Source organism: Macrotis lagotis, chromosome 2, assembly GCF_037893015.1.
Source record: "Macrotis lagotis isolate mMagLag1 chromosome 2, bilby.v1.9.chrom.fasta, whole genome shotgun sequence".
Taxonomy (NCBI): Eukaryota; Metazoa; Chordata; class Mammalia; order Peramelemorphia; family Peramelidae; genus Macrotis; species Macrotis lagotis.
The window spans coordinates 127,372,507-127,397,850 of NC_133659.1; the positions used below are offsets into that span (position 1 = coordinate 127,372,507).

A 25,344-nucleotide genomic window follows, 5' to 3' on the forward strand; every position below is an offset into this window, starting at 1 on the left:
CCAACTTGAGGAACCAAATCCAAGTCATTCACTAACATGCTGCAATCTTCCTCTTTCAGGCATTATTTCTGGAATGCTTAAAATTTGAGGTGGCAGTTACTAGCTTAGTGTAAACTGTTCAACATTAATTGTAGAAATTGTAGATTGTTTACCCCACCCCCACACTCTTTTCTTTTTTTAGTGGCATGCCTTTTTTTTTAGGTTTTTTTTTCAAGGCAGTGGGGTTAAGTGACTTGCCCAAGGCTACACAGCTAGGTAATTAAGTGTCTGAGGCTGGATTTGAACTCAGGTACTCCTGACTCCAGGGCCAGTGCTCTATCCTCTGCGCCACCTAGCTGCTCCCATGATTTTTTTTTTAAATAATAGTCTTTTCAGGAACCATTAAAAAGGCTTTAAAGAATATCTTCAAAAGAAATATCTATTCAAATTATACTGTTGGTTTTGTTCAGTTTTGTCTGACTCTTTGTGACCCTATTTGGAGTTTTCTTGGCAGAGATACTGAAGTACTTTGCCATTTTCTTCTCCACCTCATGTTACAAATGAGGAAACTGAGGCAAACAGAGTGAAGTGACTTGCCACGGGTTACACAAATTTCTGACTAAGGCCATATTTGTCCAGGCCAAGCATTTTATCCACTTTGCCACCTAGCTTGCCACTTTATAGTTTTTATTTAGCAATATTTGAAATACTCAAGAGAAAAAACTATCTTTTAATTGGAATTGTAGCTATATTTAGATATTTTTTAAGGTGTGCGCTATATCAGCTATATACAATTTAATATAAGCTCTCAGAGACTTAGGTCTCAAAAAATTAGCTGACTTATCAGAACTCAGACTTGGAAGTATGGGAATACTAATAAAAGCAGAAGACTCACTTTTTTTCTTCAGCATATTAATATTTAATTAGGTACATTGCCTAGTATAGTATTGATAAGTGGCAAGAATTATAAGGCCTCATAATTTAAAATGAGATGGTTTTTTAAAAAAACCAAGATTGCACTATTAATATTGCCCTTGAAAAATTCCTTTAGGGCATGTTTCTATTAATTTTGAGAGAGAGAGAGAGAGATGCAATTGCCTAACTAGGTGTGTGCTGATAAATGTTTAACAATTGGCTTTTCAGAAAAAAAAAGTGAAGAGGATACACTTTGATCAGCATTAGAAACATTTTCTCCATCACTTGCTTAAGTCTGTTGTTATTATGGTTGGTGCTTTGTTTTTAAAAAGGATCAATGGCATCTCAAGGGTGATGTCTTGACTTGGTTAACAATTGGATTTAAGGGGCGGCTAGGTGGTGTAGTGGATAAAGCACCGGCCCTGGAGTCAGGAGTACCTGGGTTCAAATCCAGTCTTAGACACTTAATAATTACCTAGCCGTGCAGCCTTGGGCAAGCCACTTAACCCCATTTGCCTTGCAAAAAAACCTAAAAAAATCCAAACAAACAAAAGAATTGGATTTAAGTCAGATGGAATTACACAAAATCGGAAGCCTCATTCTCTTTTCTAGGGTCATCAAAATCCAGTGACAAGACAAAAGTCAAGATGAATGGTCAGGGATGCAGTGCATGACCTTGGTGTCCGTGTCTTGGATGTCTGACTATCCTGCAACACCTGCTTCAGCCATCTTAATAGCCATTGGAACAAATTGTTCTTATCTATCTACCCATTCCATTGAGGGATGTCTCCCCCACCTTCACAACTCACTAATGAGTTTGAGGTCTGTTGTTTACTCTCCACCTGGTTTTAGCCAGTTGGTTTTTACTGTGGTGTGGCTGTTGCATCCACTACATCAATTCCAAAAAAATAAATCAAACTTTGAATTGTAACATTTACCAATTTCTGAGTACATATGCTCACACTAAAAAATTAAAGTTAACTCCTCAACTGACTTCAACAAGCCACTCTGCCTATCAATTATTCTAGATTTGGAAGCACCCACTTAATTTTGAACCAAAATTTCTCTTCCCTAATAGCTTATTGTTTTTGGAGACGGTAAAATAAAAACAAAATGAGAAAATTTATATATATATATGTATATATGTGTATATATATATGTAAAAATATCAGTATTACCTTGAAACTTTACCATTTTGAGAGTTTATGCTCTATTGCATTTCTGCACTACTGAACATGTGAGAATATGTGACTATTGTTTGCTAATATGAGATAAATACATTTATTATGAATTTATAGCTGCCTACCTAATTTCCATTTGGTCTATATACTTTGATTTACTATTATCTTCAGATTGCAATGGCTAAAACATGATGATGGAAGAAAAATGTATTGAAATATCTTACTTAGATGAATTTCTTCTGAACTTTTCATCTGACTAAAATAAACTCATTTGCCTTCTTGTTTTTTTTTTTCCTTCTGCTATGTTGTTAGTGTTGTGAAGGGGTAGGGGACAGCTACACTGAGTGAATGACCCCTAGGCAAGTGCTTTAGGCTACTCTCTAAGACTGAGGTTCTGGAGATGTTAATCTGTACCAATTCAAGTTAATCACTAGAAGTACCTATATTAATGAAATCCAGACAAATACACACACACACACACACAAACACACAATGTATGTGTGTCTATATATATATATATATACATACATACATACATACATCTTTATATGTATATACATATATATCTACATATATACACAAACATAAGTATATATTATAAGTTGAGATTTATGTAAATATGACTTTTTAAAGAATACTGATGAAACTTGAATATAAAAATGTTTTTATGGATATTTGTAAAAGCAATACTTTTAAAAACTTTGGAGAAAATTTTAAAAGATTTGATTGTTTAGTGGTGTTGGTTAGTCAGTGTATCCAGATTAGAGTTATTCTTATCTATTTTTTCATGGACTTGGCAAAGGGGGGACTAATAAATTCTCATGATAATGATAAATAATGATAATACTTCCTTTAATGATTCCCTAGAACTTTTGTTGTTATCAACATCTATGTAAGTAAAATTTATCCCACAACTCATTGTCACCCTTATAAAACTGTAATAATTTTTAACAGAAAACATTGTTTCATTGTGGCATTATTATGTATTGAAATAAAATTGTTTCAAGTGAATCCTTGTTCTTTTCTTTTGAATAAAACCAGTAAGAAGAGAAGTGAATTTGATATTATGTAATCTTTTGTAGTCTAGGATGCTTTGAACAATGCATGTACCCCCTGGATGCTACAGGGTAGATATTTAATATGAATAGCATACGGAATTTCAGAACTTCCAAGTCAAACCAAAAAAAAAAAAATCACCACATAACTCTTCAACAGTCTTTAAAATCAAATTAAAGCTTTTAATGAAAATGAAAATTTTTCCATCTTCTATGAAAAATAATAAATGGTACCAATAAATGGTGCAAATGAGTAGTGTTTCCATAGCAGATCAATAAATATTTGTTTTCTCAAAGAAAACAAATGAGTTTACAGTATAACTGAAAAGAGTTTTTCTCAGAGGCAATATGATCTAGTGGAAAGATTGAGTGGATTTGGATAAAATGATCTGGATTCAAATACTACTTTTGGATGCTTGTTATCTGTGACTTTGGACTGGTCATGTATTCGTTCTCACTCATTTCTCTGTGAAATGAGTTGTTTGGATAGAAGAACCTCTCCCAGCTCTAAATCTCTGATTGCATAAAGAAATGAAGACTGTGGATTTCTTCTTAAATCTATTTTTATAGAAAATGTTTTTGAGATAATAAGGTTGGGGGGAAGTACTAAGCTTTTAGATTTTGCTAGAAATCTCCTAAGATAGCTTCAGATGGCAAGAAAAAGGTAAAACAACAACAGATATAATGATAGGAAGACAAACTCACTAAAGATAAAGTTTCACTGAAGAGCCCCTGACACTAGAGGCTGCCCCCTTCTCTGCTATATCAGGTGGTTAACTTTCTTTTGTAACAGGTGCTTCAGAGCTTAGTCTTTGCAAATAGGGAGGGCAAGTGTAGTATGTTTGTGTTTCTGTCTATTCCATGGAAACACACAAAATGGAGCATCTCTATTAGCAGAGATTGTGAATGGACTAGAAAATGCCTTCTGTTCCTCTAGATTATCAGACTGAAGCATCCCTGAAAGAATAGAAGTGCTTCAAAGAGAACATAAAGTGGAAAAGAAGGAATCTGAAAAAGCAAGGGGATCCCAACCTGTGGCAGGAGGTTAGAAGGTTGAAGAAAGGATCAAAGAAGCAGGGAGTAGAAAAGGACCAATTAATAGTAATGAAATTCTTTTCTTCTGGTAGAAGTTGTACCTTCTGAGGAAGAAACAGCTTCTTGTGCCCTCAGAAATTTTTCTATGAATTTATCCAGCCATTTATTAAAGCAATTTAACCCCCCCCCCACTATTACTAAACTGCACATATTCTTAGATTCACCATTACCATTATTAGGTCTATACTCCACAGAGGTCGAGAAAGAGAAAAAGGACTTATATATACATATATCTAGCATCTCTTTTTGTGCTGGCAGAAACCTAAAACTAAGATAATAATATCTTTCATTTGAGGAATGACTGAACAAATTATGTGATGTGAATGTAACAGAATTCTATTGTGCTTTAAGAAACAACAGAGGAGACAGTTTCAGAAAAACCTAGGAAAAATTGTCTGAACTAATGCAGAATGAAGTCAGTAGAACTAGGAGAACAATTTACAAATGAAACAACATGGGGTGGGGGCAGAACCAAGATGGCAGCAGCCCTCTTATCTTAGGTGCTCTCTCCAAAATATTTCAAAAACATTAAAATTATTCTCTAACTAAATTTTTGAGAGACAGAACCCACAGAAAGATACAGTGAGGCAATTCTCCAGCTCAAGGTAACCTGGAAAATAGGGAAAAATCTCTCTTCCACAGAGTTGGAGGGGTGGCCATGCAAGAGCAAAGGAACTTGAGCCTCCCAGGAATAGCCCCGGGGTACCTGAGAAGAGCAACTCCTGGCAGCAAAAGCAGTTTCCTGACCTGCACCCCAGGGAGCACCAAGCACAACTTGGAAGATCAGCAGGGAGACCTCTTCCAGGACGAGCATGAAGCCCAGGCCCTCAGTACGGCTGTGGCACCTCAGCGAGGTCACCCAACCATGGCAGCCCAGATCCAGGAAAGGGAAGCAGGTTCATGGAGTCACCCAGCAGGAGCTTCCAGGTAGCTGAGCCCTGAGTGCTCAGCCCACCGAAGGTAAGGAAGTGGAGGGAGACTGCCAAGGTCTCTCCTTTGTCCCTGGAACAGGACTCTGGGGCTCTGACCACATACAGACCTTGGTCACAGTCTAGAGCCCCCATATGGCAGAGATCCCCCCCCCCATAGCCCCGTGGCAAGAGGGGTAAGCTTCTGGTAGTTCACAGACCAGGAGAGCAGTCAGAGCCTCACACACTGAGGTCCAAAAGCTCAGAAAGCACCCCAAACCAGGCACAGGCTGGGGAAATGAGTAAACAAACAAACAAAAAAAGGAATCTGACCATAGACAATTACTTTGGTCCCATGGAGGACCAAAATACTCAATCTGGAGATGAGAAAGTCCAAGCTTCTGCATCTAAAGACCAAGAAATATAGAAGTTAGGCTTAGGTAATGACAGAGCTCAAAAAAAGATTTTGAAAGTCAAGTAAGAGAGATAGAAGGGAAAATTGGGAAAAGAAATGAGAGAGATGCAAGAAAAAACATGAAAACGAAGTCAGCAGCTTAGTCAAGGAGATCCAAAAAAATGCTGAAGAAAATAACATGTTAAAAACCAGCTTAGGTCAAGTGGATAAAACAGTTCAAAATGTTATTGAGGAGAAAAATTGGCCAGATGGAAAAGGAGATAAGAAAGCTCTCTGAGGAAAACAAATCCTTCAGATGTAGAATGGAGCTAAAGGAAGTTGATGGCTTCATGAGAAATCAAAACACAACAGTTCAACACCAAAAGAATGAAAAATTAGAAGAAAATGTGAAATATTGAAAAAAACTGATCTGGAAAACAGATTTAGGAAAGATAATTTAAAAATTATTGGGATACCTGAAAGTCATGATTAGGAAAAGAGCCTTGACCTCATTTTAAAAGAATTCCTACAGGAAAATTGCCCTGATATCCTAGAAGCAGAGGGTAAAATGGAAATTGAGAAAATCCACCAATCTCCCCGGAAAGAGATCCAAAAAAAACCCCACCCCTCCAAGGAATATTGTAGCCAAGTTCCCAAACTCCCAAGTCAAAGAGAAAATATTACAAGCAGCCAAAAGGACACAATTCAAATATTGTGGAGCTGCAGTCAGGAACACACAAGACTTAGCACCAACTACATTAAGGCCTCATAGGACTTGGAATATAATATTGTGGAAGGCAAAAGATCTTGGAATGCAGCCCAGATTCAACTACCCATCAAAACTGAACATCCTCTTCTGGGGAAAAGATGGACTTTCAATGAACCAGGAGAATTTCAAATGTTACTGTTAAAATGACCAGAACTGAACAGAAAGTTTGACTTTCAAGTACAGGACTCAGGTGAATCATAGAGAGTGGAGGAGAAAGATAAATTATGAGAGACTTAATGATGATGAACTGCATGTATTCCTGCATGGAAAGATGATACTCATAATACTTCTATGAACCTTCTCATTTAATATAGCAAGTAGAAGAAACTTTTATAGATGAAGCACAGGAGAGAGCTGAATTTGAAGATATAATATATTGTAAAAATGGAGTCAGTGGGTGAAAGGGAAATGTACTGGGAGTAATAGAAAGGAGAGGTAGAATAGGATAAGATATTTCATGTAGCTTTTGCAATGGTATGGAAGGGGGGTAAGGCGAGGGGGAATGAGGAAACCTTCATTCTCATCAGAAATAGCTCAGAGAGGAAACAGCATACACATTCAATAGGGTATAGACATCTAGAGGAAAAAGGATAGAAGGAGGACAGAGGGAAGTGGGGGATGGGGGTGATAGAGGAGAGGGTAGATCATAGGAGAGGATAGTCACATATAACACATTTTCTTTTTTACTTTTTACAAAGTGCTGGGATTGGGTGGCCTGTCTGGGACCACTGGACAAGTGGTTGCTTGGTCCCTGGGGTGGGATGTGGGCTTGGGGCCTCTTGACCCTAGGGCTGGTGCTCTGTTTGCTGTGCCACTCAGCTGCCCCACAGCACATTTTTGAAGAAAGAAAGAATGAAAGGAAAGAGAAAACATAACAGATGGTAGTGGGGAGGAATGGATGGAGAGAATTACAGTCAGCAACAGCAACTGTGGAAAAATATGGAAGTAACTTATATGATAGTGTGATCCACCTGAAACAGAGCTGAAGATATCAGAACATAGACTGAAACACATTTTTTTCCTCTTTCCTTTACTTTATTTCTCATGAGGGTTTATATATATTTTTGTGGGGGAGGGGTTATTATGTTTACTCTTGAGAATATTTTAATAATGTATAAATAAAAAATAAAAAAGAACATGAATTTGAAAGAATTTAGAACAATTTACAATAGAAACAACTTGAAAAGAAAGAATTTAAAAGACTTAAGAAATGAAATGAAAATAGTTGGTCAAAGAAATGAACAAATTATATTTCCAGAGGACTAAGTAAAGAATGTTACCTTTCCTTTTGATAGAAGGATGATGGACTAAATTGTACATAGCCATTGTGGGAATTTATATTGGCTAACTTAATTTGTTATAGGGGTTTTGTTTTATTTTATTTTTTCATTTTTATGGGTGTGGGGGAGGAAGAAGGAAAGTATTTTAATGCTTCTTAAGCAAAAAAAATTTAAAAAAAGAAATGGGGGATACAAAAGAAAATCTAGATTACTTCTCAATAACTGTCCAATTAGCTAATTCATGATTTTTTTAATCATTAAACACCATCATTTTTTTTTAATATTGTTATAGTCATTTGGATACAAAGCCAAACACTAGATTTAGTCATTTGGATCAAAGAAATTTCCACTGATCTCTTCTTAGTTTTTACAGTTTATCCCCTGGAATTTCAGAGCTCTTATTAATTAGACATACAAATGACAAATCAGTCTTGCATACTAATTGAGCCCTTTGTTTTCTCTCCTGAGGCTTCTTAAGGTTTTGATGATGTCATAAAACTTCTCTTCCCTCTCTGTATTTTTTTTTTGTCACATCAGCTTATTAGTTTACTTATAATGTTAATATGTAGTATCTTAGCATCTTTTACATTGTTGTTTATAGTTCAAACTGATCTTGGGGTTTACGGACTACATTGCTTTTTTTCTCTTCCCTACTTATTTTTTCTCTCTCTTATTTTTAAAAATTGTGCCTTAAATCCAACTCATTCATTAGTGTCCTACAGTGGGTTTCAGCCCAAGTCTCACTTGGTCATTGTTTGGGTTTTGATGACTCAGAGTGAGTATAAATATGAATTGTTTCTGTTTTGGCTCGAAACCCTGTGTTTTCCCCTCCCAGATTGGGTATATAGGACAGACAAAATGTTAACTTCGTTATATTTGTTGAGCAGCTAATTTTTGACTAAAAAGATTCAGTATTAGTTTGATTAATCATTACTCAAAAAAGCAAGCAAATCCTGTTTGAAATGGTTGCATTACATCTGAGAAGTATAAAAAATCCTCAATTTAATATTATAAGTTCTTTGGTTGGTATTAGGCAACATTTTTCTGTATTATTATTATTGTTATTTTCATTCTGACTGATTACTTCAGAACTGTCAAAACACTTGGGAGATAAAAATGCTAGCTCAGAAAGTGAAATTTGAGTTTATTGACTTTTGATATATTGATATTGGCATATATTTATGAAAGGCAGGAAATTCACTAAAATAACTTTCTTTGGGGACTTATAATAACTCAAACCAAAACTTAAAGAAGAGATTTCTTTTGGCAAGTTATATATCCTGGGGAAAACAAGTCATTTAAACACAGATTTAAAAAAAAAAAACTATTCATGTTCTTTTCCAAATTCATTTTAAATTCCTTCCCACTATCTAGTAGTAGTATTTGCTGACATTTCAATTCTGACCTTGTATACTGGCTAGTTGTGTGATTCTGGGCAAGTCCCTTAACCTCTGTCTGCCTCAGTTTCCTCCTTGGTAAAATGAGGATGATAGTAGCACACACCTAGAAGTGTTGTGAGCATCATATGAGATAATATTTGTGAAGCACTTTGCAAACCCTAAAGCAGTGTATAACTGCTAGCTAGTGTTATTTTGTTACTTTTTCATAGCCTATATTTTTCCTTTTCTTTGGCATACATACTTCTTTCCTGCCCACTGCATTGCAGTATATGTGGTTAACCATTTTAAAGAGCAAAACTTTTTTTAAGCTAACAAATTGTGGACAGATTATGTAAATTACAGGCATGTTTTTGGTACGTTTAAATCATTAACTGGTTGACTCTATGTGCTCCTTTTCCCCACCCATCCCTCCCTTCCTGGACTCTCCTCTTATAACCTTACTTCTACTCCAGGTCATTTGGCTGATTCATTAGTCCTTTGCTTTGGTTATTTTCATACAAATTCATTCTATCCTCAAACTCAAACTGATTCTAAATGTTCTCATGGAAGATGAATCTTGCTGTCATTTAAGCCATCAGAACCCCCAACTCAGATGAATATTCTGGACCTTATCTACAGAAATTCCCTGAGTCTACCTTTCTTCTTTTCTTGTTAGCTTTTAGATTAACTGACTTTCACAACTCTGCAGTCTTAAGTAGTTCATCCTGGGTTCTCTGCAGCATTACATTATCTTACTCATAAGCCCAAATTTCTTAATAAATCCCAATTTCTTTATGACCATCTTCTTAGTATCAACAGCCTACCTGTATGACAGAGATTCCATATCTGCCTTGTATCTATTAGCATATTAAAAATCCTCATTTAGTCCATACATGCTGCCCAACTATTATTGTCTTGCTTTGATATTAACATTCTCAAGATTCCATATTTATATTTAATCATGTCATATCATATCAACTTTCATCCAGTAGGCAATTGGTAAGGTGGGACTAGAACTTGGGAAAGAAACTAGGGCTTGATATATGAATCTGGTAATTTCTGCAAAGTGATGGTAACTTGACCTATGGGGACCTTATAAGATCACTATGAGAAGATATAGAGAGAAAAGTAAAGATGTCTTAGGACAGTCATACTTAAAGTTAGGGAATAGTTAGGGAACAAGGCATAGATGATTATCTAGCAGAGGAAACTGAGGAGCAGCTACATTGGTAAGGGAAGAGTAAGGAAAAAGCAATGAAAACCTAGAGAGGAGATTATTCAAGAAGGTACAATTAACAGAGTGAATCAAAGGATAAACATTCAGAAAAGACCTGTGGACTTGGTGATTCTAAGCTATTACTGATAATGTGGGATACAAAGGTTTTTGTTGATTATTTCAGCAAACAGATTGTATAGAGTTGAGGAGTGAGAAAAGGGATATGGAGGCAGTGAGTATAGATATATGGGATAATTCCAGGGAATGGAGTGGAAGTAGAGAGTTTGTTGGCAAGGTTCATATTTAGAGCTAGAAACACACCATGGTGGGAACTCCTAGTTTTTGACTCTACAGCCAGCAGTCTTTCAACTCCACTTGCCCAATATCTATTTGAGAAGACAGAACTATAACCCAGGTTGTAATTAGTCTAACACATTTTATCATTAGGGTAAAGGTTTCTTCAATCAATTAATTACCTCCCCCATTTAAAGTACCAACCTAAATCAGGTGAGAGCAGCTCTATTGTTCCAAACAATGAAATGAAAACCACTGGATGAAATGAAATGAAATGATACTACCCAGGAGGTGTTTTGGGATGGGAAGGACAGCTAGATGACACAGTGGATAGAGCACTGGCTTTGGAGTCAGGAGGATGGGAGTTTGAATGTGACTTCAGACACTTGACACTAGCTGCATGACCTTGGGCAAGTCACTCAACTCTGATCTGATTGCTTTCATTCAGAGCCATCTCTAGTTATCTGATCCATATCTGGCCTCTGGACCCAGATGACTCCAGAGAAGAGAGTGAGACTGATGACTTAGCACGGTACCCCCCTCACTCAAATCCAGTTCATGTATTTGTCAAAACATCACCTATCTGATGCCATGACCCTCTTCAAGAACTAAATCATCATCTTCATTGGGATGGGTTGAAGATACTCATTCATTTTGGGGGGGGCAAAGGAAAAAAACACAAGAAACTAGCTTTTGAAACCTGATTGTTCCAATGGTGGGACATACTCAGGTACACATTCTCCAGCCAAACCTGTGAGAGAATTGCTTGAGGAGTAGGGGAAGAGAAAACCTCTGTCTCTTCTGCTCACAGGATTACCTTGTGAATTTCTAAAAGACTGGAACATTTTGGACTGCCCACATATGACCTAGCAGTTTCTTGGAACAGCAGTGGTTCTTGGACACCATTGTCTACATATTGCTTTGTGGACAAAATAGATCCACTGAAGAAAGGCAGCTTGAGAACTTCTAAGGGAGTTCTAAGGGAAAATCAATAAGGATTCCATTAAAGGAGAAAAAAAAATTCCATTCAACTCAGATCTGGGAGTTACCTCTTGGTTATATCTGATCTCTAAGCTTGAGCCTGCTCTCTCTCTTGAACTATGTGTGTTTTGGGGAGCATGTCTCCCTGACTGTTGGTGAGAAGTTCTATTTCAACTATTCCTATCATTCTCCCTTCATAAATTCCTGTCTTAAAATTGTTCAGCTGGCCAGTTGATAACAACACTGAATAGAGGGCTGGGTGAGAAGGCAAGAAGAACTGAATTCAAACTCTTCATCTCTTTCTGTGTAAGTTTGGATAAGTCATCTAACTTCATTTGGCCTCAGTTTCCTCAACTGTAAAATGGGTTGTGAGGATCAAATGAGCTGATATATATGTAAAGCATTTAGCCCTAGCACTTGTAGGTGCTTGGTAAGTCTTCCCTTCTTCCTTCCCCTTTTTCTTCCCTCTTTCTCTTCTTCCCTCCTTCTTTGTTTGCTTCCTTCCTTCTAGCCATCCAACAATGTGGAAGCATACCAGCATGACCTTTTGAGCAGTAGCATTGGAAACCAAACTATAAGCTCCTTAGAGTTACTCTTAGAATCCTGAAGGGAGGAATAGCCAGCTACCCTTTAGGAACTCAACCTGCCTATCTTAATAGAGATAGGAGAGTCACCCCAGAATCTGTGCAAAACTAGTATATCACAAATTGAACTTCATTAAAGGATAGAATCAGTCTTAATTTATTTAACCAAAGTTTTTAGATAAAATATCTTCTAAGATCCTTTCTAGCTTTAGAATTCTTATTTGGTTGATAAGTCTTGTTTTCCACTTGTTGAGTTGAGCGCAAATGTGCTCCAGTTGTAAGAGAGGCCTCTTAAATTATGTTTAGTGAAAAACAACATTTTCTGAAGTTTTAAAGGAACCTAGAATGTAAGATCTGTAACTAAAGTATGCTGGATATGTGTATCTTGTATGTCAGTTAAATGGATGGAAGTGTATGAATTTAATTCAGGTGATCTTTGCATTTAATATCGGGGTCAAGAATTCTTTAGAAGAGGACATCTAGGTGACCCAGGAGATAACAGACCAGCCCTGGAGTTAAGGGAACCTGAATTAAATCTCAATTTAGATACCTACTAGCTATGTGACCTTGGGCACTTAACCCCACTTGCCTTCCCCTCATCAAAAAAATTCCTTGGAAGAAATGGAGTAGCTCTCAAAGTAATGAAAAGGATGAAACAATTCTGGGGTATAATCTCAAAAATGATAGAATCTTAATCCAAGGCAAACTGTTAATCACTAGCACAGTAATACAAGGCATTAATCTATTTACCAAGCAACTGTGCTCTTTTCACACTCCAGCAAGGTTATACTTAAGTTTCTAAACTATAAAAAAGCAAGGGAGTTTGGGGAAACAATAAAGTTCATCTACTGCTTCATGGACTACATTAAAGCCTTTGACAGTGTGCATCAACAAATTGGGGCAAATTATCAGAGATGGTACCAACAGATAATCTTACCTGTCTCCTGGGTCAAAAAAGCAATAGTTAGAACTGATCATGGAACAACTGATTGTGAGAATCAATGGAAATCATATTTGTTAAAAAAAAAATAGACAAACTTTAAATTACTTTAAAATTCTAACAATTGATTCATCCTCCACTCTGCATCTCAGACTCCCTGATTTCCTTCAAGGTTCAATTAAGGAAGTTATCCTCAATGAGGACCTAACTGATCATCCTACTTTCTCCCATATGACTTATTATTTATTTGGTATGTAGTTTGTATTTAGTAATATATATATATATATATATAATATATATGTATATATTATATACATATATATTATTATATATATATATATATATACATATACATATACAGACCCATTCAAGCTCCTTCAGAGCAGGGAATTTTTTTCCCCTTTTTTGTCTTGGACCCCATGAATGTGCTAGATCTAATACTAATCAGTTAGTATTGATTAGTTGAATTGGATGAATTCATTGAATGAATGAATGAATCCTTCCCACCTGGGATATTTGGAGGGATTAATTATCAGGTCTTTAGAGTAAACCAATGTAAATTATATCTCAAAGATGGAGAGCATCACTAAAAACAAGCTAGATGATTTTGATTACATTAAATTAAAAAGCTTTTGCACAGACAAAACCACTGTAACCAAGATGAAAAGAAATGTAGTAAACTGGGAAACAATCTTTACAACTAAAGTTTCTGACAAAGGACTCATTTCTAAAATATACAGAGAATTGAGTCAAATTTTAAAAAAAGCCATTCCCCAATTGACAAATGGTCAAAGGATATGCAAAGGCAATTTACAGATGAGGAGATCAAAGCAATCCATAGTCATATGAAAAATTGCTCTCAGACTGACCAATATGACCGGAAAGGATAATGATCAGTGTTGGAAGGGTTGTGAGAAATCTGGGACACTATTACATTGTTGGTGGAGCTGTGAACTCATCTAATCTTTCTGGAGAGCAATTTGGAACTACGCCCAAAGAGCAACAAAAATGTGCATACCCTTTGATCCAGCAATACCACTACTGGGTCTATACCCTGAAGAGATGATGAAAAAAGGGTAAAAACATCACTTGTACAAAAATATTCGTAGCAGCCCTGTTTGTGGTGACAAAGAATTGGAAATCAAGTAAATGTCCTTCAATTGGGGAATGACTTAGCAAACTGTGGTATATGTATGTCATGGAACACTATTGTTCTATTAGAAACCAGGAAGGGTGGGAATTCAGGGAAGCCTGGAGGGATTTGCATGAACTGATGATGAGCGAGATGAGCAGAACCAGAAAAACAATGTACACCCTAACAGAAACATGGGGGTGATGATCAACCTTGATGGACTCGCTCATTCCATCAGTGCAACAATCAGGGACAATTTGGAGCTGTCTACAATGGAGAATACTATCTGTATCCAGATAAAGAGCTGTGGAGTTTGAGTAAGGACTATTAGCTTTAATTTAGAAAAAAACACTGTTATCTTATTGTCTGATCTTGTTATCTCTTATACTTTATGTTTCTTCCTTAAGGATATGATTTCTTTCTCATCACATTCAATTTGGATAATGTATACCATGGAAACAATGTAAAGACTGGCAAATTGCCTTCTGTGGGGGGGGGTGGGAGGAGGAAAGTAAGATTAGGGGGAAAATTGTAAAACTCAAATAAAATCTTTAAGTAAAAAAATATATCTCATAGTTGGTTAACTATAGTTTATATTAAATTCATCTTTTAGTACAATGATCTTGTGAACTCTTTTGTTAAGTATCTCTATTCAGTATCAGAGTTTAATGACAACTTGGTGGCACAGTGCATTGGACCTAGAGTCAAGACTTCTTCAACTTTTCACAGCTTTAGATACTTACTAGTTGTATGACCCTGGACAAGTCACTTAACCCTGTTTGCCTCAGTTTCTTCATGTGTAAAGAAAGGATAATAATAGCACTCACCTTTTGAGGCTATTGTGTAGATTAAAAAAAGATAAATTTAGAAAGCCCTTTGCAAACCTTAAGGTGTGATATAAATGCTATTATTATTATTAATTACAATAAATAAAAGATATAAACAGTTCTCAAAACAATTGCAGACTATTAACGACCAAATGAAAGAATGTTCCAAATCAGTAATGATAAGGGAAATTCAAATCAAAATAACTCTAGAGTTTCTTCTCACCCTACTTAATTTAACAAAGATGACAAAAAAATGGGAATAGTCAGTTTTGGAAGGATTGTGGGAAGATAGGGCCAATAAGCACATATTGTTTTGGGAATGTGATAGTACAACCATTTTGGAAAGCATTTTAGAATTATGCAAAAAAAGTGACTAAAATGCCCATGGTTTTTGACCTTGAGATTACATTACTGCCTAACATCCTAATGAGGCCTAGAGTAAGAATTAAGACTCCACATTCATCAAACTATGTCACCACTTTTTTTGTTATAGCAAAGAATTGGAAACAAAGTAGATATCGATTTATTATGGAATGACTAAATAAATTTGAGAATATGGATATAATGGAACATTAATTACTGTGCTGTAAGAAATTAATGTGATGATACAGAGATACATGGAAAGATCTACATGAATTGATGCAGAATTTAAATAAACGGTAAAGAAAACTATATACAACTACAATAATATATATGGCCATGCACAAAAAAAAGAAGGAATGTTGCGAAATTACAAAGAAAAAAGATCAGCTGAGAAAAGAGATGGGAGGAAGCTTCCAACAAATCACCCATAAACCACTGTAGGAGATACATGTGTAATGTTGCACATTGCCTATAATTTCGAACTTTTTCAATGTATTGATTGGTTGTATTGATTTTTCCCCTTTTTCTTTTTTTAAATTAAAAAAATATAGTTTGCTATGAGACAACTCTCTGGGAGAGGTGGGGAAAATATACTGGGGAAAACTATGGTAATATAAGTAAAAAAAAGGCATGAATAAAACAGTTCAAAGAAAAAGGTATTGAAACAAAATCCCATTTTAATAAATGATTATATGTCCTCTTCTAAGTATCCACATTCAGTTTTAGAGTTTTTCAATGGCTTATTCTGGAAGCATATTTGCTAGAATGCTTGCTGGCATCTGATACTCAGAAGCTTTTGACTTATGTAGTCTACAGATGGGTAAAGTTTGAAATAAAGTCTTCTCTATGGGAAGGCCATAGTTGTTCAAATTATTGTATATGTAGCCTGAAAAGAAGAAATATCTTTCAGTATTTCCCATTCCTGCCCCCCCCATACACATTAAAATGAAATTGAGAAAAGTTCAATTCTAGTTTCTAAGCTGGAGAGTTCAGAAAGTGTTATTCTGAAAACCGAGTCTCTGTCAATTAGAAGAAAGTCAGTGAAGCTATTACTATTATTTGATTTAATTTCTTTCTTTAGCCTTCAGATTTGGATCAGGAGACCAAAGACACACTTTCCCCTTTTTTACTATAGTTTCTACTTAGTATTACAGTGACTTACTAAGTTTGAATATACCACTAAGAATTCTGTTAACTATTTAAAGACTTCTATTAACAGTAGAATTTAAAAATAACAAATTTGCTTAAAATTTTGCAAATTGATTTTTTCTCTTACATCATTATACTTTGTGCATTTTATATTTCTTAGAAAATAAAATGATTTGTGGCTGACTAATGCTGACATGGCATGTCTCTGCTTTTTCAGAGTTATAGTCCTCAGTTTTTTTTTTCCCAGATTTTTTTTTTTAGATTTCAAATATGAATTTTTAATCTACCCTACCTCCACTCCTCTCTATCCCCAACCCTATTGTACCTGGTGGGTCATTTGCCATATTACTTTCACAAAAAGCCCTATTTTCAGTATTTCTTTGGCTTAGAAGCAGACTCAAATTTTAAGATGTTTTCTAAAATATCTGGCCTTCTAGACCCACAGACACAGCACACACACTTCCAGAAGACAGCACATTGCCTACTCATCACAAGTACTTAATAAATGCATGATGATTGATTAATTCCAGGATGAACACATGCAACAAAATTACCCTTCAGCCATAAAACACTCATTTTTTTTCAGAAATATTAAGGTATCCATCTGAGCTAGATGTAGTAAAGATTAGGATTAAGGAGAAGGGAGAAAGCAATGAGAGAAGAGAAGTTGAGGAGGGAACAAATAAGATCATGCAGAACAAGTAGTTTACCTCAAGGACATGAATTACTGGTGATTTTGGTCAGACTGGTAAAGGAATTTATTAATGAGGTATGCTTAACTTGACATCTGTTTCCTATTACTGCTTTGGAGTGTCTTTAATTTCTACAATATTAACTATTTTAAAATATATGTCTTCCTAGACAATTAATTGTGCTTATTTTAAACTAGATTATGGTGTCCTTGAAGGTAAGGACTATATTTTATTTATTTTTATATCTGCCTCAGAACCCAGAACAGTGCCTTGCATAGAAAGCTTACTCAGCCAATGTCTGTTGATTGAATCAGTTCTTTTGCATTTGTTGTTTTATGTCCCTAATGAATTTAAATTTCTGCCTTTCTTTCCAGTATACATATATCTGAACAAGGACTCATTTTACTTTTTTTTTCATAGCAAAGAAGTTGGAGCATGGCTATGAGCAGTGGAAACAATGATTTTATGATTCTGAGCAATGGCGACATTATGCCCAGCTCCAATACCCTTACATCTTGTGATGGAGACATTGCAATCCAACAGCACCCATCCAAAGAAGCACCCAGAACAAAAGTGAGTCCAAATGGATGCCTCCAAGTTAATGGCACAATTAAACCTTCTTTTCTACCTTTAGACAACCAAAGAACCCCCCAGCTGTTACCACAATGCTGCCATCTTTGCCCATACCATCACTCTTTGAATAACCATAGCAGTCACCAAGAGTGCCATTCCCAAGTTGGTCCCACAGCACCATCTCCTGTGGCCTCATGTTGCATGCAGCCACACTCAGAATATTCTGCATCTCTATGTCAAAACCATTCACCTGTATATCAGACTGCCTGCTGTCTTCAACCCTCTCCATCATTCTGCCTGCATCATCAGTGGCCTGACCATTTTCAACATCAGCCAGTGCAACAGCATATAACCAACCTCAGGTGAGTGTTGTGAATGTTTTGATGATCTTGTGATATTCAATTAAGAGTGTGTATGTGTGTGTGTGTGTGTGTGTGTGTGTGTGTGTGTCTCCTGCTTGTGCTTACTTCTCAACAAGATAAGAAAAAAGTATTGAAAGAAAAACGGCTGCAAAACAATTGTTTCTGCAGGTTTGGCATGGTAAATGTTAAATTTATAAAGAGAAGGCAAAACATGAAATTTTACTTTTTATTCTTTGAACTTAGTTTTGTTTTTAACTGATCATGAGAATGTCTATTTTGTTTAAAACTCATTGTAAGGAAGATTTATGCAGTTGGATTTAATTTGTCTTTTTTTTCCTCCAAATCACAGTCTTTGTCTTTGGCAGTTGTTTAGTGTAATTGGAAGAAATGTATTTCTTTCCAATAATTTTTTAAGCTGTCAAAATTATTTAGGGTAGAAGTCCCCTTTTACTTCAAATAACTTGTAACTAGAGACTACTTAGCATGTTGTCTGAACTACAGTTTCAGTCAATAGTCCTCCATTCTCACCATCAACTAAAGTTGAGAGATCATCAAGGGTTCTGAGAGAGATTGGGACCTTTAAGTTGGGGCAATCAAGAAAATGATCAGGACACAAGGATATTAGATGAAAGAACTTTGAACTGTAAAAATGATTTGGAAAAAAGGTGCTAACCACATACAAACTAGTACTAGTTTATTAATGATGCTTATTTTTATGGACTTCACACAGTCTTATGACTTCCTGCTTAGTATCCATTCAAATTATTAAACAAAATGACTTCATTTCAAATTTATATTGGATATTGTATTCCTTTTCTGTTCAGAATTAGCTATTTGTGGAAAATTATATTTTTATAACACCTTGGTAGGAGAAATTTGATATAAAATATGTACATCTTGATCTTGGCATACTTATTTTCATTTAGATAACTTTTTGCCATTCGTTTACATGAAATATTCTTCATATTTATTATTTAGATTTTTTGTGAGGAGAGATTCCTTACAAGTGATTCTTTCATTTAGATTTAAGGCTCCTGTCATTATTAATAGTGTACACCCTTAATAAAAAGTGAGCGTAAAATAGAAATGACCCTGTCATATTTGTTTTTCTATTTCTCATCAAGGAATTTTACCTTATCATAGATAATCTTTTTATATAGAGTTGAACTATTGCTTTTATAACTGATACATACATAAAGCTGTGTGTTTGCAAATTCTAAATAGAAATAATGATATAGTCTAGACTATAGAGCATTTCCAGATCTGTAAGGTTTAAATATGTGACTGTATGGGGAGACCCTTAATTTATTTCTGTTTTCTGGGTGTGTGTTTGATTGTTTGAAGTGATTTCTTTATGTGTAGGTGATATGGGATACTTCTGAGCTAAGAAAACACCTTTTTTTTTTTTTTTTTGCAAAGACCCAGGTACTTTGTAAAGGCGCGCACACACACACACACACACACACAGAGAGAGAGAGAGAGAGAGAGAGAGAGAGAGAGAGAGAGATTGAGATTGAGATTTGAGTGCTCGCTTCGGCAGCACATATACTAAAATTGGAATGATACAGAGAAGATTAGCATGGCCCCTGCACAAGGATGACATGCAAATTCGTGAAGAGATTGAGATTTGAAAAACTAACAGGAGATACTAATCTCTCAGATCCATTTACCTTATATGATTTGGAAATATTGTAATTATACAGTTTATAAAACTATTGCAGTTTCTTCCTAGGTTTTTTTTTTTACAGCTTTTCACTTGTTCTATTTTAGATGCCATTGTTAGAACCAAAAGTAAACTGGAATTTGTTTAAAAAAAAGATGTAGTATCATATTAGAGAACTTTGAATATAACATCTTAAATCTTTGGGCCAGTCACTAGGTCTTTCAGTATAGTGAGTTGTGTCAAATTTTTCCAACCTTAGGCTGAGTATTTGTCAATGATCTAATTTTAAAGGAATGAGAACCTGACATAGGCCTAGCATTTGTCAATGATCTAATTTTAAAGGAATGAAAACCTGACATAAGCTTTTAAGTTTACTGGTATTTTTAAAGAGAGATTGAAAAATGCCACATTTATACAAGCAAAGTCTCAATAAACCATGGGGAGTAAAATGTTGGGACAATTTTTCCATAGCCTTAGAATTTGGGCTTTTGGATAAAATATGTGCATCAGAAAAAATTATATTATCACCTCTATTTTAAAAATATTATCAGGGGGCAGCTAGATGGCACAATGGATAGAGTACTTGCATTGGAATCAGAAGGAACTGAGTTCAAATGTGGCTTCAGACACTTAATACTTAACCTAGCTGGACCTTGGGCAAATCACTTAACCCTATTGCCTTAAAAAACAAACAAACCCCAAAACAAAAAAAAAACCCAAAATGAAGATATTATCAGAATTTGTTATATGTACTCATTTTGTATATATGTGATAGTGTTAAAAGAAAACTTTTGGGACACACATATACACGTGTCCCCAAAATCTTAGTACAGTTTTAAGCTACTAAAGTTTTGGGGACCTTTTATGTAAACACAAAAAAGGATGACTATCTCCAAGAGAAGTAGAATGCCAAGCCAAGGGAAAACAGGTTTTGGAGTACTCAAAAAGGTCTTGAGTATTAGAGAAGTGGGAGAGATGATAGAGTTACTGTAATAGTAATACTAATAACTGACATTTTATAGAACCATTTGAGACAAAATGCTTTACATACATATCTCATTTGAGTCTTTCAGAAGCCTTGTGAGATGGATATCATTATTGCCATTCACCTCAGAAAGGTTAAATGACTTGGACAGGAATTTGAATCTGATTTGAAACCAAGATACTCCTGATTCTAACTCCAGGACTATTTACTGTGCCTTTGCTGGTGTTGTCGTTGTTCAATTGTTTCTGACACTATGACCCCATAAAGAAGGGAGAGAGACAGAGATAGAAACAGAGAGACAGAGAGAGTCTTGAGAGTCAGAACAAAAGAGTGAGAGAGACAGATAGAGACAGATAGCTATAAAGACGGGCTGAGAGACAGAGAAAGAAAGACAAAGTATAATAACAGTGGTTTGGTAGTTTAAAGAAAAGGAAATGGAACTTGAGATGGGATTAGGCAGAGAGATCATGAGGAAGATACTGTATAAGTGAAGGAAGATGAGAGTAAGCATCTAGAGGACAAATATGAGAAAAGTTTGGCAGAGGTTTAACCCTAAAACTACATGGCCTTATTCTTTATTCTTACAATGAGCTAGAAAATATTTTTCTGGAACCAGTCATATTGCCTTTGGCTTTGCTGAATAAGTTATAAATTATCCAATCATGGTTTTCTTATTACTGTATTAAGGTGAAGAGGTAATAGTATTATTGTTCAAATTATTATGGCAGTTTCCATCCAAAAATAGCATTAAAGTTTTCTGACCCAAACTACACTTACCTTTTAATTTGGTGTTGCAAATAGTCTTGATTGCAGCACTCTTACCTTTCCCATAAATGGTACCTGGTAATGTAACTAACTCATTATCATGCTAGGAAACCTGTGATATTTTTGGGTACTTGCCAAAGACACTTTTCTTGAAATGTGATTTCATAGACAGATGGTTACCTGGGATGCCTCCTGTGGCACACAAGCAGAATTGGAGCTTTATAAAGTTTTAAGTATGCTTTGGTTAGAGACACAAAGGACTCTAGTCCTAGCTCAGCTAGTACCTATTCCCCTGCTGCCTTTCTGTACACTGTGACCATATTTATTGCTATGGTTCTTTTCAACCTGTTTTTGATCACTTTCACTTTTTTATTGCTATATTAATTTCAGAGTATTCCTAAGCATTCCCTTTTCATCAGTTAGTTGATCTTTTGGCTGGGCTTTTTTTCCTTTTAAAAAGTCAGAAGTAAGAATCTTTTGGTTTATTTTTAAAGGAAAAATTGTTACTATTTAGGAATCCTGTCCTTTAATATAAAATTCAGGCATGAAATGCTAACAAAGCTTAAGACTTCTTCTAGGAATGTACAGTTCAACATCTTCACTTTGTGTTATTTCACTTTTCTTCATCCTCCTAAGCAGTAGATCACAATCTTATCTTTCCGGTTGCCCTAAAATCTATATTATTATTATTTTATTTCACCATAGAATTTGATTAAACAAAAACCATGTTTGAGTTTTTACTAGTTGTCTGGACATGAACATCAGCATTTTCATAAAGACCATAAGGTCTGTTTTTCCCCCCAATCCGTAAGGCATAATACAGACTGTTCTGATGTTAAGATTATTTATAAAGAACTGAAGTTCCTAATTCTAACATTGAGAATAGAACTTACAGTAAGCACATTTCTTATCAACATCATTGCCACAACTATTTGAGTTTTCACAGTGTGCTAATATATCACTTTTAAATAGTAGAAGAGACAGGGAGGAAAGAGGGAGCTATGTAAAGAAATTAATGTGGCCACACAGAGAACTCTCTAAACAAATCAGATTTTTAAAAGAAATGTAGGAAGAAATGGATCTGTTCTAGTTCAGATGTTTACCAAAACACAGCTCTTGGAGCACTTACATTTAAGGCTTTTGGGTTGAAGTAGTCTTATTCATGCTGAAAAAGAACTTCCTTTAACATGTTGGATCACATAGAAACTATTTTCCTGGTCAGAGTCTTATTGGGATCAGCTGGAAATTCTCCCTCTTTCCTTTCCTCCACCTTCCTACTCCCCAATAATCAGACCAGCAATAATTTTGGAGTAAATTATAGCTAGAGGGAGAAAAATATTTCAACATAAACCTAGAAAAAATGAACCTAAAGCATTAGAAGGATATTTGGCCACACTATTTTTTTTCTCTTTGAATTCTTTTTCTTTCCTACCTTTGTTTTCTTATATTTTTATTTACTTTCCTACTTCTTCAATGCTGTGACCCAGCAGTACCTTTAAAGCATTGCTTAATTTTGGTTTAATAATTATGTGATTGTATTTATTTATATCCTTTGTGATTTTTTTAATATCCTTATGCAAATTGCTTTACCCCCTAGAGGAAAACAAGAGGAGTTGTGCTTTAGTTTTTTTTCCTTTCTTTTTCCCCTTTAGTACTTGGGAAAAGCTCAGGGAGGGAAAGGGTAACTCTCAGGGAAGAATGCTCCCTCTACCAATGCAGGTCAGTCAGCCTTCTCTGTAATGTATACTCTTACAAAGTTGGTCTTGAGTATTTGAGGGTTAAGTGACTTGTCCTTGTTCACTCAGCCACTTCCGTCAGAGGCAGGACTTAAACTCATGTCTTCTGGCTTCTAGAATGGTCTCAACTATTGGTAGCCCTCTCTTTCAGCTTCTCCATAAATTGCCAAAAATAAAAAGTTAAGTGGCTATACATTTTCTTTGAGGAACTTAGGCATGCAGGATAATATAGTTGAATTTTTGTTATTCGGTTTTTCAGTCATGATCCTATGGACTACAGCACTAGGCCCTTCTATCCTCCACTATCTCTCAAAGTCTGTCCAAGCTCACATTCATTGCTTCCATGATACAATTTATCCATCTCATCTTCTGCCATCCTCTTTTCCTTTTGCCTTCAATCTTTCTCAATATCAGGTCAAAAGGGCCATAGTATTTAAACTCTAACTTAAGTATTTGACCTTCCAGTGAAAAGCCTGAATTGATTTCTTGAGGTATTGGCTAATTTGATCTTGCTGTCTAAGGGACTCTAAAAATTCTTCTATGGATTTTCTGTAGCACTATTTTTGGACAAATATCCAATGTGGTTCATTTTAGGAGAATTATTGTATAGTCTTTATTTCAATGAAACTAGATTTATTTTTTTTATAGACCTTAAAAACAGACAAAATTAATAAAAAGTGATAATGTTTGTAAACTCTCAAAAACTATGTCAGGCTTTACTTGCCAAGGCAAATCAGTCGACAGTCAACTGAAATGTATATATTTTTATCATTAATGTTCTCTTAGAGTCTTTTCTCTCACAACCATAAATTAGTAGATTCAAGAGTCTGCTGAATCTCAGAATGTGTTGCACAGTAATAATATATTTTCGGAATACTGAGTTTAATTGGCTTTGACCTTAATCACAAGTCTAGTTCTCAAGAAAAACCCCAAACCCAAAACTGCTTCATAAAACTGAGTGATTGAAACTTTGTGAACTGTAGACAGATGATACACTTTAGCTATCCTTCTTCCCTTTCCATTTTACTGCAAGTTACTTGGCAGTTGTCTAAGAATGAGGAAGAAATTTTGAAAAGTTCAAGGGTTTTTTTTTTAAACACTTTTAAGGAGGAGTGGGAGTATCTGCCAAAGAGTGAGGCATAAAGACAAATCACTGTTATGGAACAGTTCCATCTCTGATTCCAGGAAAAGAATAATTGTTATCAACTGTACTCTCCCCTCTCTATCTCTAGAGCTTAACTGAATTGCTCAGTATATGTATAGAGAAGGAAATAAAACAACATTTGAAGGAGGTATTTTCTTGCTGTTAAGGCAGCCATATAGAAGCAGTTTTTGTTTTTTACAGAAGTCACATATTTAAACATGAGTAACTAGTGGAAAAAGCTTTGGAGAATATAAACTTCTTGGGGGCAGAAACTCTTTTGGTTTGGTCTTTTTATTCCTAGGGCTTCAGGTAGTTTCCTGAACAGAAATGTTTGCTGAATTGAATTGATTTGCAGTCAGAAGGCATGGTTTAAATCCTGTCAACCAGTAGGTTTGCCAGACTGTAGCCACGTATTTGGCATCAGAGAACTTGGGTTTACAGCTAGTTTTTGTTATTGTGTGACCTTGGAAAAACCATTTCATTTCTCTAGACCTTGATTTCCTCTTCAGTGAAATGATGGAGCTTGAACAATAAAATGATCTCTAAGCCATTTCCTGTTTCTGAATTTATGGTTCTCCAACAGAACTTTTAAAAACTGCACTTTCCTTTTGTTCATAATTCACACAACTGAGTTTGTCCATAATACTGTTGTCTTTGCACATAATGAACAACTGTGTACATATACATATATGTGTGTCTAGAATAAAGCTTGTAGATATCACTTGTTTATCTATTTACTCACATCTAGTAAACTATGAAGGCCATGAAGGCAGGGACTATTTTTTTTTTTTTTTTTAGCAAGGCAAATGGGGTTAAGTGGCTTGCCCAAGGCCACACAGTTAGGTGATTATTAAGTGTCTGAGACTGGATTTGAACCCAGGTACTCCTGACTCCAGGGCTGGTGTTTTATCCACTGCACCACCTAGCCACCCCGGGGACTATGTTTTTTAACATCATTCTGTTTATCACCACAGACATCACAG

General features: G+C 35.5%; 1 protein-coding gene and 1 non-coding gene across 27 annotated transcripts in view; both read left to right on the top strand.

The window, feature by feature from the left end:
- The window catches only part of DISP1 (dispatched RND transporter family member 1), a 242,376-nt gene that overhangs the window by 154,884 nt on the left and 62,148 nt on the right, over positions 1 to 25,344 (top strand). For 20 of the 26 annotated variants that reach the window (XM_074222762.1, XM_074222737.1, XM_074222748.1 and 17 more), the window contains one exon: positions 17,554 to 18,068. In XM_074222762.1, the coding sequence (XP_074078863.1) occupies positions 17,569 to 18,068 (500 nt within the window). In that variant the 5' untranslated portion in view covers positions 17,554 to 17,568. Of the gene's footprint in view, positions 1 to 1,506; positions 5,186 to 15,422; positions 15,589 to 17,553; positions 18,069 to 25,344 lie in introns of all 26 variants that reach the window. The other 6 variants (XM_074222747.1, XM_074222751.1, XM_074222741.1 and 3 more) reach the window with 3 other exon arrangements.
- LOC141515638 (U6 spliceosomal RNA) lies at positions 19,593 to 19,699 on the top strand. The gene has a single exon (XR_012476400.1). It is a non-coding gene; the product is annotated as a U6 spliceosomal RNA (small nuclear RNA).